Source organism: Phascolarctos cinereus, unplaced genomic scaffold (genome assembly GCF_003287225.1).
Source record: "Phascolarctos cinereus isolate Bilbo 61053 unplaced genomic scaffold, phaCin_HiC Scaffold_5;HRSCAF=322, whole genome shotgun sequence".
Lineage (NCBI taxonomy): Eukaryota > Metazoa > Chordata > Mammalia > Diprotodontia > Phascolarctidae > Phascolarctos > Phascolarctos cinereus.
In genome coordinates this window covers 311,940,385-311,953,426 of record NW_027555958.1, presented here as the reverse complement: position 1 = coordinate 311,953,426, position 13,042 = coordinate 311,940,385, and the positions used below count along the sequence as shown (strand labels likewise).

The 13,042-nt window shown below is 39.2% G+C and overlaps 1 protein-coding gene across 2 annotated transcripts in view; it reads right to left on the bottom strand.

Moving 5' to 3' along the window:
• The window catches only part of PCTP (phosphatidylcholine transfer protein), a 48,146-nt gene extending 40,909 nt beyond the window's left edge, over positions 1–7,237 (bottom strand). Inside the window, exon 1 of one of the 2 annotated variants that reach the window (XM_020991931.2) lies at positions 6,980–7,237. In XM_020991931.2, coding sequence (XP_020847590.1) covers positions 6,980–7,117 — 138 coding nt within the window. In that variant the 5' untranslated portion in view covers positions 7,118–7,237. The remainder of the gene's footprint in view (positions 1–6,979) is intronic. The other variant, XM_020991932.2, reaches the window with a different exon arrangement.
• Between the last annotated feature and the right edge of the window lie 5,805 nt (positions 7,238–13,042).

Sequence of the window (13,042 nt, the reverse complement as noted above, 5' to 3'; positions counted from 1 at the left end):
AGAGGTAAATCTTTTTTTTTTCTCTGATCTAATAGCAAAGGATAGTAAGAGAAGTAAAAATTTTCTAAAAATGGAAGCCAGTAAGCCAGTGAGCATGACTTTGATCTCTAGCAAAATTATAGATTATCTAACAGTATGAAAGTGATGATGAGTGAACATCATGAAGAATGGTCATGCCAGACTAACTCCATTTCTTTTTTTTGTTTATTTTCTCCAACTGGGTATCCCTCTGTCCTATCCACACTGGATATATAGTCGCCACTCAAAGGCCCAATTCCAATAATCAGCAGAGAGCAGGTTAAAGCTTCCACTTTTCCAGTCTGGGCCCATTTGCCCCTCCTTTAGTAGTCCCATGGCCCTCTGCTTCAAGCGATTCACCATATTAATGATAAACTGTGCAGACACCTTATTGGCTTTAGTCCTGTTGCAGCTCACAATTTCCAACGTCAAGTCGCAGAAGCAAGGATTAAATGCATACATTGTGATACTCTGCTCCTTTTCATTTTTTATAGCATCACTTTGCTGGTAGATCAGAAAAAAATATTGCAGATATTATTTACCTAGATTTCAGGGGCAAAATCTTTCGGTCTATATTGGTTTTTAAGATGGAAGGATATGAGCAGAGATGATAGTGCATTTAAAGTACAGATAAGTGAATTTGGAAGTGGCGAAATGACCATCAGATTAAAAACAGTTATTAATGGGTCAATGTCAACTTGGGAGGGGTCTACTGCCATGCTCCAAGGATTTGTGTTTGGTCTGGGGATGTTTAGCATGTTATTGACGGCACTAAAACATGCTCATCACGTTTACAGATGACATAAAGCTAAGTGGGATAGCTAACACACAAGATGAGAGTCATGACACAAAAGCATAATGACAGGCCACCAGAGGATTAGGTTAAATCTAGTAAGGTGAAATGTAATTGGGGTAAATTTAAAGTTTTACTCTTGGGTTAAAAAAAAATGAATTTCACAAATACAATATGGAGGTGGCTAGATAACAAGGAGCTGAAAGAAATCTGGATGGTTTAGCAGACTACAAGCTTAACATGAATCAACAATGTGATATGATGGCCAGTAAAGTTCACACAGTCTTACACTGCACTGGGCAAGATATGGCATCCTGCACAAGGGAGGGAATGCTCCATTCTGCTCTGTTCTAGCCATATCTCATCTGGAATACATAGTGCAAGCATTACAATTATAGCATGAGTCTCAAAGAAAATGTATGGGGTTTATCTATGTTGAGGGGATACTGCCATTTTATAAATAAGGAAACTAAGACCCAGGGGATCTTAGTCACTTGTCCAAGGTCACACAGGTAGCAAAGTGGCAGAGCTGGGACTTGAACCCAGGTCATCTATCTATCATATGTTATATTACATATGTGTGTGTGTATACACACAGAGATACATACACATATACACACATACATGTGTACACACATATACATATATACATATATGTATATGTATGTGTATATATATATATAATCACAGAGCCAAATTTCTGGTTCATTTGATTTTTCATTTCTGACTTGGTTTTATTTACTTGGTCCAGTTGAGGAGAAGTGCAGTGTTTTTTTTTTCTCCTCATTTTTCTTACCTAATTAAGCTGGCACATTCTGAGTCTGCTTAAGCACAGAAGGGAGCTAAGACAAACCCTCAACCAATAACTTTCATTATTTTACTATAAGGTTGGTGACATCTTTTGTTCCAAAGTTATTGTCTGGTTCTCATCAACTGACCAAAATGAAGAGAAGTCAGATTATTTAAAATTCAGCAGCTAAAAACTCTTCTGGTTAAAAAAAAAATCCAATGCATCTACCAGCAAATTCATACTTATCATATGAACAAACTATATCTTCAAGTAAAACTAATTTCATGAATAAAACAAATAACAAGCAATACATTTTTCTCTTACTAAACAAAGGTGCCTTAAATGTAATAGTTTATTGCGCATTTTCCCTAAAACAATTCTGTGAGGAAAGTGGGGCAACCATTATTGTCTCCATTTTACAGATGTGGAAACTGAGGCCTATAGTCACAGACATAGTATTAGAATTGGAATGTCTTTTTAAAAAAAAGTTTTACTGATGTGTTTTTTCTTTACATTATAAATATTCACAGATCATCCTTATTTTGTGAGGGGTCTCCTCAACCAAGTAAAACAATTAAGTAAAACTAACAACTTAGTAATCTCAAGCAACATTCCACATCTGTAGCAACCCCCCCATTCTACTGTTAATTTTTTTTAATTAACAGAAATCTATTATTAATCTCTCCCATCTCCAACTCCATTGGGGATAGATATAGATAGATAGATAGATAGATAGATAGATAGATAGATAGATAGATAGATATAGATAGATATGTATGTGTGTGTATATACATGTATATATATACATATACATATATCTTTTAACAAATTTGCATAATCAAGCAAAACAAATTCCCTCAATGGATATATTGATACAAACATATTATATATATACATATATATATGCATATATATATACATGTAATTTCTGTATTATACACATATATACAAATATATATTATACACATATTATATATGTGTATACCTATTTTATTTACATATAAATGTGTGTGTACCTCTCATTCTGCATCCTAATTCTATCACCTTTCTGTCAGGAAGTAGATAGTGTATTTTATTATCAATCTTCTGAAATCATGGATGGTCATTGTATTAACCATAGTTCTTACAGCTTTCAAAGTTACTTGTCTTTACAGTATTGTTTTACTACATAAATTGTTCTCCTGGTTCTGTTCATTTCATTTTTTATCAATTTATAAAAATTCTTCAAAATTGTTTATTTTTATACTATTAATGTTACAATAGCAATTGCTCTTCTGGGTTTGCTTACTTCACTCTGCATCATGTCTTTTTGAATCATCTATTTTCTCCTGTCTTACAGCACCACTGTATTCCATCACATGCACAGACCACGACGTATGTAGCCATTCCTCTGTTGGTGGGTTTCCCTTTAGTGCTCAGCTTTTTTGCCACCACATACCCACGTGCTCTGATTCCATGGTGTAATGGTCAGTCTACTATGCCAGGGTAGTGGTGGCTAGGAAAGGCATATCACCTGTCTTATCTTTTACAACTTCTTAGTGGCAGACTGTACTACCTTCACATGGATGTAATGTTTCTCTTAATTAATATGATGATTAATTATGCTTACTTAATGATAAGATCACATCATCATAGCTCTAGAGCCAATTAGGGATTTCAGAGGTAATCTCTAACAGATGAAAATCCTCATCTTCCTAATGCCCTGAAAGGTTAAGTGTCTTGCTTTTTCACCTAAATACTAAGTGCCAGAAGCAGGATTCCTGTAACTCAAAATCTAGCACTCTTTCAATTGATCCATACCATTCCCCTCAGTAGTTTCATTTTCCTACAAATGTGTTTTCTCCCTTCCTTTCCCCATAAAAATATAGAGATAGATGTGGATATAGATAAAAATGGGGGCAGCTAGGTGGTTCCACGGTGCACCTGGAGTCAGGAAGACTCATCCTCCTGACTTCAAATCTGGTCTCAGACCAGATTTGTGTGACCCTGGGCAAATAACTTAACCCTATTTGCCTCAGTTTCCTCATCTGTAAAATGAGATGGAGAAGGAAGTGGAAAAGCACTCTAGTATCTTTGCCAAGAAAACCCAAATCAGGTCACAAAAAGTTGGACATGACTGAAAAACAACTGAATAACATAAATAAAAATATAGCTATAGAAAGTGGAGTTGTTATCACCAGGGTGATGAAACATAATCTACTAATGTGCAGGGGGACACCTTTTCTGAAATTTATAATTTATAGAGTTGCCTAGAGGATCTAGATAACTAATAGGTTAAGGGACTTGCCCAGGGTCACACAACCAGGATGTGACAGAGGGAAGGCTTGAGCCTGGGCCTACAGGCTTTGAAGCCAGCTATCTATCTACTGTAACATATTCCAGAAATTTTCTATCTTTTCTGTTGTTGTTGAGTGGTGTCAGCTGTGTCTGCCTCTTCATGACCTCATTTGAGGTTTCCTTGGCAAAGATCCTGGAGTGGTTTGCCATTTCCTTTTCCAGGTTCTTTCGACAGATGAAGAAACTGAGGCAGACAGGGTTAAGTGACTTGCCCAGGGTCACACAGTGTCTGAGGCCAGATTTGAACTCAGGAAGATGAGTCTTTCTAACTCTATACCTGGTGCTCTATCCACTGTGCCATCTATCATTTCTATCTCTAGAAATAATCATTTTCAGTATAGCTAGTTGGAAAGATCCCTTTATTTGATCCACATCTCCTTCCTGAAATAAAACAAACTTTACTCTTCATCTTAGCCCTACAATGTCCCCCAGCTGAAAAAAAAAAATTTCCCTTCTTCTCAAATTGTCCTAGAACACTCTCTCACTTGACTCCATTTCACATTACCTTGTTTTACATATAGCTACAGAATTCTATCCTTTTCTGTTAAATCAGAAAATAGATCCATACAGGGCTAATAAAGTATCAACTCCTTAAAGGAAAGAACTGTATGTGTGTATATTTGTGGTCCCAACAACTACCACAGTGCCTGGAACACAATCAATCAAATAATAGACATTTATTAAGCAACTTTTAGGTGTCAGTCATTGTACTAAGCTGGAGATATATATATATATACACACATAAAATAGGCAATTAATGAATGTATGTTGAATTGAATTTCCTTGAAGGTGAAAAAAGAAACACTTATCTGTAGAAAAATCAAGTAATTGATAAAGGAAAATCAATTTTAATCAGGACTCTCTATGATGTCAGTTAAAAGTAGTAAAAATATCCTCTAAGATATCAGGAAAATAATTCTTCCCTCTAGTGACAATGAGGGGTTACCAAAGCACCCAAAATGCTTCTAGAGGAGAAAAATCCTCTTTCTAATGTTCTTAAGACTAACTAGATCATAGGTCCTTAAATAATAATAGCTTTAATAACCCTTAAATCATATCCTTGAATAGCTTTTAAATGATAATATCACCATTTTGCTGATGAAGAAACTGAGGATCAGAGATGTTTGCCCATAGTATCTATGTAGACTAGTAAATATCTGAGCCTGGTTTTGAATACAGGTCTCCTGACTCATATTCCATTACACCATATACCATGTTCCATATACCATGTTCTACCATGCCTCTCATTTGTATTTAGCATCTTGCAGTCTGAAAAGCACTTAAAATGTTATCTCATTTGTTGCTCAGACCACCCTATGACCTATGTATTAATATCCCATTAGAAGTGAAGTCAAAACAACAAAGCATTTATTAGACTTACTATGTGATCCTAGAATGGTAGAATTGGGAAGAATATTTTGTTTTAGTTTATTATTTTTATTTCTTAAGTAATTTTAAAAATTAATCTGTCCCTTCCAGTATTTCCTCTCCCAATTGAGCAAATAAAAAAGAAAAAGAAAAAGAAAAACGCAGAAAAACAAATTGCTTAATACATATCTATACAGTTTGGAAAAACAAAGTCCCATATTAGTTATGACCAAAAATGTTAAGTTGTACACCTCCTACCAAATCAGTGGTATGTTTCATCTTCATTCATTCTTTTGGACTTGTGGTTTATCATTACACTGATCAAGTTTATAAAGTTTTTCCAAAAATGTTTTTCTCTTTAATACTGTTATCATTATAAAAACTGTTCTCCAAGCTCTGCTCACTTTTCTCTGCATCAATTCATAAAAATCTTCTGTTCCTCTGAAACTTCACATTTCATCATTAATTAAGGCACAATAATATCCCATTACATTCATACACTACAATTTGTTTAGCCATTCTCCAATAGGAGGCCACCCCCTTTGCAACCAATTTTTAGTTATCATGAAAAAAGCTGCTATAAATATTTTTGAACAAATAGATCCTTTTCCTCTTTCTTTGATCTCTTTGGGGTAAAAGTCTGCTACTGGTATACTACTGCACTTGGGTCAAAACATGCAGTTTGGTAACTTTCTGGGTTTAGTTCCAAATTGCTTTCCAGAAGGGCTGGTCAAACTCAGGGCTTCATCAACAATGCACTAGCTGGGGCACCTGTTCTCCCAAGCCCCTCCTACAGCTATCATTTTGAATTGCAAAGGATCTTGTAGATCATCTAATTCAACCTTCTAATTTTATAGATGGAGACATTAGGAGGAAGAGATGAGAGATATCTTACCCGAGATCACACAGGTTAAAGATTAGCAAAACTGGGACCCCAGATTTCTGACTCTCCCCACTACACTCCCCTGCCTTTCTCAGCACTACTGTCCTCTCCCCATCCCATCAGCTAACTTCTCTACCTAAACTTCAGAAGTACAACGAATCGCGAGGGTGCCTATAAGCACTAGTGGCCAATTAGAGAGCAAAGCAGGTGTAGTCTATAGTCTACTGTAGTATACAGACTTACTGTGTAGTCTAGAGTCAACTGTAGCAGTCCTGGACTACTAGAGCTAGAAAAGGCCTTTAAGCTACTGAAGGAATTGGTCTCTTTAATTTTACAGAAGAGGAAGCTGCGCGCCCGGGAAAGGGAAGCGATTTGCCCAAGGTCACAAACACAGTTAGTGATCCCCCAGTCCCTGACCTATTCCTCTCTACCTCCAACATCATCACAGTCTCCGCTCCCCGCCCACCCACACACACCCTCTGTTCAATCTCCATCCCAACCCCAGTCAGTCCTTGGATAACTCCCCCGCCGCCCTCCCCCACTACAGTAACAGAGGACTCTGAGTTGTGAGCTCTTTCTCTTCCATGTGACATATCATACATAAATGACCTATCTCCCTGCGCAGCCCGTTCCCGTCCGTCCTTTATCAAGGCGCACACCCCCTTGGTGAAGCCGGCCCCCCCCGGGTTAGTCCCCAGCCCTGCCTCCCTGATCAATGACAGCCCGCCCCCCCACTTCCCGACCCAGCCCGCGGTTAGCGTCTTTTGACTCAGCCCGCCCCGGCCCCTACCTCGTCCGGCTGCCGGTAGAGGTTGAAGCCCTCCGACTCCACCAGCGACTCCCAGCCCCCGCCTGCCGGAGCCGGGCCCTCCAGCTCCGCGCAGGCCTTCCGGAATTCCTCCTCTGAGAAGCCGTCCGCCTTCTCCATGAGCAGCTGAGGCCCCAGGTGGGAGGGACACAGGTGGGGGAGAACCGGAGCAGAGGGAGGGAGGGAGCGCAGGGGCCTCGGCTGCTGAGGGGCGGGGCCGAGAGGGGAGAGCGGAGGAGAGAGAAAGGGGGAGGGCCTAGGGAGGGACCCGGGAGGGAACGAAGTGGCCAGGGGTGGGGCTGGAGAGAATGAGGAGTAGTTGAAAAGAAGTGGGTGGGAAAGACAAGAAGAAATTACGGGGGGGGGCGCGGAGGGGGTTGTAGTAGTAACAATAATAATATTTAGTTAATGTTAATTTTATTTTTATTAATTTAATTAATTATAATTATATAACATATAATTATAATATGTAAAATACCATATAATAAATTAATTTACCATAATAATTTTAATATTATAACATTAATAATTATTGATAATGATGATGATAATAGTTAGCATTTATGTAGTGCTCTAAAGTTTGCAAAGCATTTTACAAATATTATCTCATTTTATCCTCACAACCACCTTTGGAGGTAGTTGGGTTTTTTTTTATCTCCAATTTGCAGATGAGGAAACTGAAGTCATTAGAGGCTGAGTTGTGCATAGTCACACTTAGCTAGTGTCTGAGGCTATATTTGAACTCAGGTTTTCCTGATTCTAGCTCTAATGCTCTATCCATTAGGCCATGGATAGGGGGAAAGGATGGAGACACAGAAAGACGTAGAGAGCTAGAGAGAAGAATAAACAGACTGAAAGAGGAAGAAGTATGAGACAGAAAAGAATGGGCAGAGAAGAAGGAAGCAGAAGATGGAGCGAGGGATGGGGAAGAGAATGTATACAAAGGGAACAGATGGAAAAGGTGGGAATGAACAGGGAGAAGGCTAGAGTGGGAATGGACAAAAGAAAGGAGAAGGGATGAAGAAAGTAGAAGAAGAGTAGAGAAAGATAGAATTGGAATTAGGGGGGAAGGAAGGTCAGAGAAGGATAAAGGAAAGGAGAGAGGAAGGATAGGGAGTAAGGAGTAAGGAGAAAGAAGGATGGAGAGCTAGGTGGGAAGTAGAGGAGAAAGCAACTGGAGAAGGGTAAAGAAGAAAGGATAGCAGGGGACAAAGTAAAATGGAAAAAGGAGAGGAACACTGAGAGAGGTGCTGGGACAAAGGAGAAAGGGGACTGTTGGAGGAGGAAGGAACCAAGTCGAAGGAGAGAAAGAGAATGGAAGGATCAGAAAATGGGAAAGAGAAATAAGATCAAGTGTTGGAGAGTGGAAAGAAAGGGAGAGTGAGAAAGAAAATTAATGTGAGAGAGAGAAAAGAGGAATCAAGATTGAAGAGGAAGAAGGGAAGGATAGAAAGGTAAATGGAGGAAGAGGGAATAGATCAAAAAGGGAGAATAGAGGGATGGGAAAGAGGGACAAAGAAAATAATGGAGAAGGGGGGTAATGAGGAAGTGATAACAGGGAGGTTTAGAGAAAGGGAAGGGTTGGGGAAGAAAGAAAAGGAGTTTTAGAGGAAGGGCAAGGAGTAGGGTTTGAGAAAGGAAGAGGAAAGAGAAATACTGAAGAGGAATGGATAGGAAAGAGAAGAGAGAGAGTGAGAGGAACAGAAGAGTGTATACTGAGAAAATATCAGAGCAGTGAAGAATAGATACAGAAGGATGGAAAGTGATTTAGTGGGAAGAATTGCAAGGAGAAGATGAAAGTCTAGAGAGGACAGGGCACAAAAGGAAGAGGGAGAAAATGAAGGAGGTCTAGAAAGATAAGAATAGAGAAGGAGAAAACCAGGCATTATCCTTTCTTTGCCCCTTTCTTTCCTTCCCCATTCATGGACTGATGATAGAATGAGAGGGTAAGATTAGAGAAGGTCTCAGAATATATTACATAGGGTGGGGTCAATCTTTGCATCAAATATCTCAGCATAGTAGAGTAGAAAGAGTGCTGCCTCTGAAGTCAGAAGACTGAATTCCAATTCCACCTCCAACCTTTATTACCCATGTGGACAATTCACTTTACCTACTTGGATCTCAGTAAAATGAAAGGTTTTGGCCAGATGGTCTCTAAACTCCATTCTAATTCTAAAGCTATCATTCTATGATCTCTGATAATGTTATAATGTCCAAGACATGTAGGGAACTAACACAAATAGGTGTGTGTGTGTGTGTGTGTGTCTAATTCTGTGGTCAATGATATGAACAAAGGATATGAACAAAAAGTTAAAAAAAAATAACCAACAACCTTGACAACTGCATGGAAGATTTATCCATATTGCTTGTAAGAGAAAAGCGAATCAAAACCCTGAGGTTATACTTAACACCCACCTAATTGGCAGAGAAAACAAAAGATGGATTTTAGAAATACCTGGACTTACCCAAAATAATGAAGAGCAAATGAGCAGGACCAAGAGATCATTGTATACAGTAACAGCAATATTGCTTAAAGAACAACTTTGAGTGAGTAAGTTATTTTGTCTATTATAAATACCCAAATTCACTATAAAGGATATGTGAAGAAAGACACTATCTGCAACCAGAGAAAGAACTGATAAATAGAAGTATGTATAGAATAATTTTACATATATATGTATACACACACACGTGTGTGTGTGTGTGTGTGTGTGTGTGTGTGTGTATGACATACTGAGTTTAAGATGTCTACTGGACATCCAGTTGGAGATGTGAGATTGGAGATCAGGAGAGAGATTGAGGAAAGCAAAGCAGACTTGAGAATCAACATAGACATGGTAAGTGAATCCATAGGAACTGATGAGATTATCAATGGAAATAGTATAGAGGGAGAAGAGAAAAGAGCCCAGGACAGAACCCTAAGACACAATTACATATACATCTGATGGGTTAGAGAATCCTCCTATGTCTCTTTTAATTTGTTCAAAGGATGTAATATTACTTTTAATCTTGGGATCGAAACAATAAAATGTTGCTCTTAGGACAGTACTTGAAGCTCTCTAAAGAGCCCCATGCAGTCACGTGTCAGGTGTTCAGCTGTTGAAGAAAGCTTTTAAAGTGAGCTATTATTTTTACCTATATCAAATACATCCTAATGATAATTGAAATTCTGCCAGAGCCTAACTATTCTTTCCCTTGCAATTAATCAACAAATATGTTTTATATACTTCCACTGGGCAAGGCACTGTGTTAAGGCACTGAAAGGATACAAAGATTAGTAAAACACTGTTAAAATCACTGCCCTGAAGGCACGTTTAATGTGGCAAAAAAGGGAAAACATGAACAGACTATTCTCACTTTACAGATGTGTTGAAATTTAAAAGTTCATTTGTAAATTGATTGTTTGGAACAGAGAGAAAACATCTTTCTCTTTTTTTTCCCCAACTCATGTTTATATAGACTTAAAATATATAACATGTTTATATAGACTTAAAAACTTATATATGTTTGTCAAATATATTTCCTTTTTTATTAGTTTATTTTGATTTATCAACAATCACTTCCATTAGCTTTTTTTTTTCCAGCCAAAGACAAGGTTTATTAGAACATCCGTCATATTGGGCAGACTCTTAAGGAGTCTGAAAATTAGTAAACTATTGGCTAGATTATAAGGATCTGAGCAGTGGCTAGATTTTAAGAATCTAGGCATCTTAATAGAGACGAGATGGACCTTATATACAGAAAAACTGTGGGAGGGATCTAGGAGTGGCCAAGTAGGCTGGGGTGGGGGGTGACTGTGAGTTAATAGAAAGCCGGGGACCTGGACCACGGTGGTCAAGGGAGAATGGAGCCTAGCTAGGATTAAGGGTGGGAAGCGGTTGGGGACCATGGGGTAAAAGAGGTTGGGTATAGCCACAATGAAAGGCCAGTTGATGGGCTTATTGCCTCAGGCAGATGCCAGAGATTTAGCCAAGTGGGAAAGTCTAGGGTTTTTCCTTTTTGGGGTCTAGCTCCCATTCTCACCATTCCCCCCTCAAAAAAATGGGACCCAAATTCTTTAGGGGTAAGGGGCAAAGGTCTTGGCTTCTGAAACTGCTTCCTGCTGGCAAGGGGCATAGAGTTGTCCCTGCCTCGAGGGGGTCCCAAAGAGGAGGTTGACTGGAACTGAGCACAGGCTGCATGCAGAGAACAATGGGGGGACATTGGCTAGTACCCACTGTTTGCTATAAATTGTAGGTGAATGGCCTGTAGTCTAGAAGACACAAACCTGACAGAAAAGACTTCAGGGCCCAGGTATGACAGGATAAAACATCCTTAGTTTGGATTCAGATAATTCAGATACCCAACCATGCAATATCAAATCCACCTCATAGCCAGACTCAGGAATAGCCAGGTGGGTAACATTCCTTTTCAAAGGAACATAATGGAGAAACTGAGCTAGGAGGATGCCATCTTAGACTGAGGCTAAAATTGTCCTCTCAGCTTTTCCTAATGCTGACTTCCCACCAGTATTACATTCTCTGAGTAGCTTGTGGCATTTCTCTCAGATTGTGGATTATTGATTATCATTAGATTATTATGATCCATCAGACAACTCAAAATAAAATCCTAGAAGCTTTTACCTCAAACAGCAAGTTTCACTAATCACAACTTAGGAAAAGCTCTTCCAGGATTTACATCTCAAACTTAAATTTGTCCTGGTGTAAAAAGCCAATCATTAGAGATTTCTATACATTTGCAAATTCTTAGCAAACCATAACCCAAACAAGCTTTTTGGCTAGTTTACACGTTAAAACAATAAACAACAATAGCCAAATTACTTTAGTGGTAACCAAATTATGAAAAGTTGCTTGACATAACTGATATGAAAAGTTCAGCAATTTTAAAACCAATTAGGTAACTTCAGTTTTGTTAAATGCATTTCCAAATTACGCAGAAAATCAACATCTCATCATTAACAGTTAAAACTACAAATTTAAGAGCGTGCTTACCCAAGTTCAGAGGCTAGCTTCATTACCTTGAGCAGGATGTACTGAACCTGGGTGATACTTCCAGGCAAAGGTTGTGGTAGGGCCCAAGGCCATTGCCAGGGGGGCCCACAATGTAGCTGCTGCCCCCTCCCCCCTCCTTCCTTTCTTAGGTGGGGGAGGGTAAAATCAAAGGTGAGGGATAAAGGGTGAAATTCTCTTCTCCTATTAGAGGAGTTGACTCAAGGGAAGGGAGTGGGAGGAAAGAGTGACCAGGGTTGTAAGGAGGAGTTTCAAAACTCCTTAATGATCCATCACAAAACCTCCAGAATCTGCCAAGATATTTTTAGCTATTCTAAGTTTCCCCTGTAACATCTATGAAGGAAGATTCATAGGTATAGAGGGAAGGGAATAAGTAAGCCTCAGGGAACCAAAAAGCAACTGCGGTTTTCTCCCATTCCCTAGCACTGAGAGAATTAATAGAATTGAGTATACACTTCCAGATAGGGCATGCATCCTTGTCTTCTATGCTGCGGAAGGTGTACCCAAGTCCATGGCCTCAAACCAACCCAGTGGACCAAGAGCCTGAGAGCATCAGGCCAAGTGTGAGACAGCCTCATAACTGTCTGCCTGAAAAGCGCCTCCAAGCCTTGGTGTTGGAGAGCAACCCCAACTGCAGAACAAGAAAGGAGGGGGAGGGAGACTTACATACCTTCCAGCCTTGGCTGGAGAAGAACTTAGGGTTAGGCAGTTTCCCCATATGAGCCACCAAAATGTTGAGGTTTAGGGGTTAGGGGTGTGGGACCCCAAAATCACAATATATGAGTCCTACCTGAAAGAATTCGACCCAAGCCTTCTTTCAGCCGAAGACAAGGTTTATTAGAACATCCATCATATTGGGCAGACTCGTAAGGAGTCTGAACATTAGTAAGCTATTGGCTAGATTGTAAGAATCTGAGCAGTGGCTAGATTTTAAGAATCTAAACCTCATAAGCTTTTGAGTTTCACAATAAAACATCTTTCTAAAGAAACAGTATCACACACAGTGAGTGGATGGCATCTCAGGCTAACCCACAAC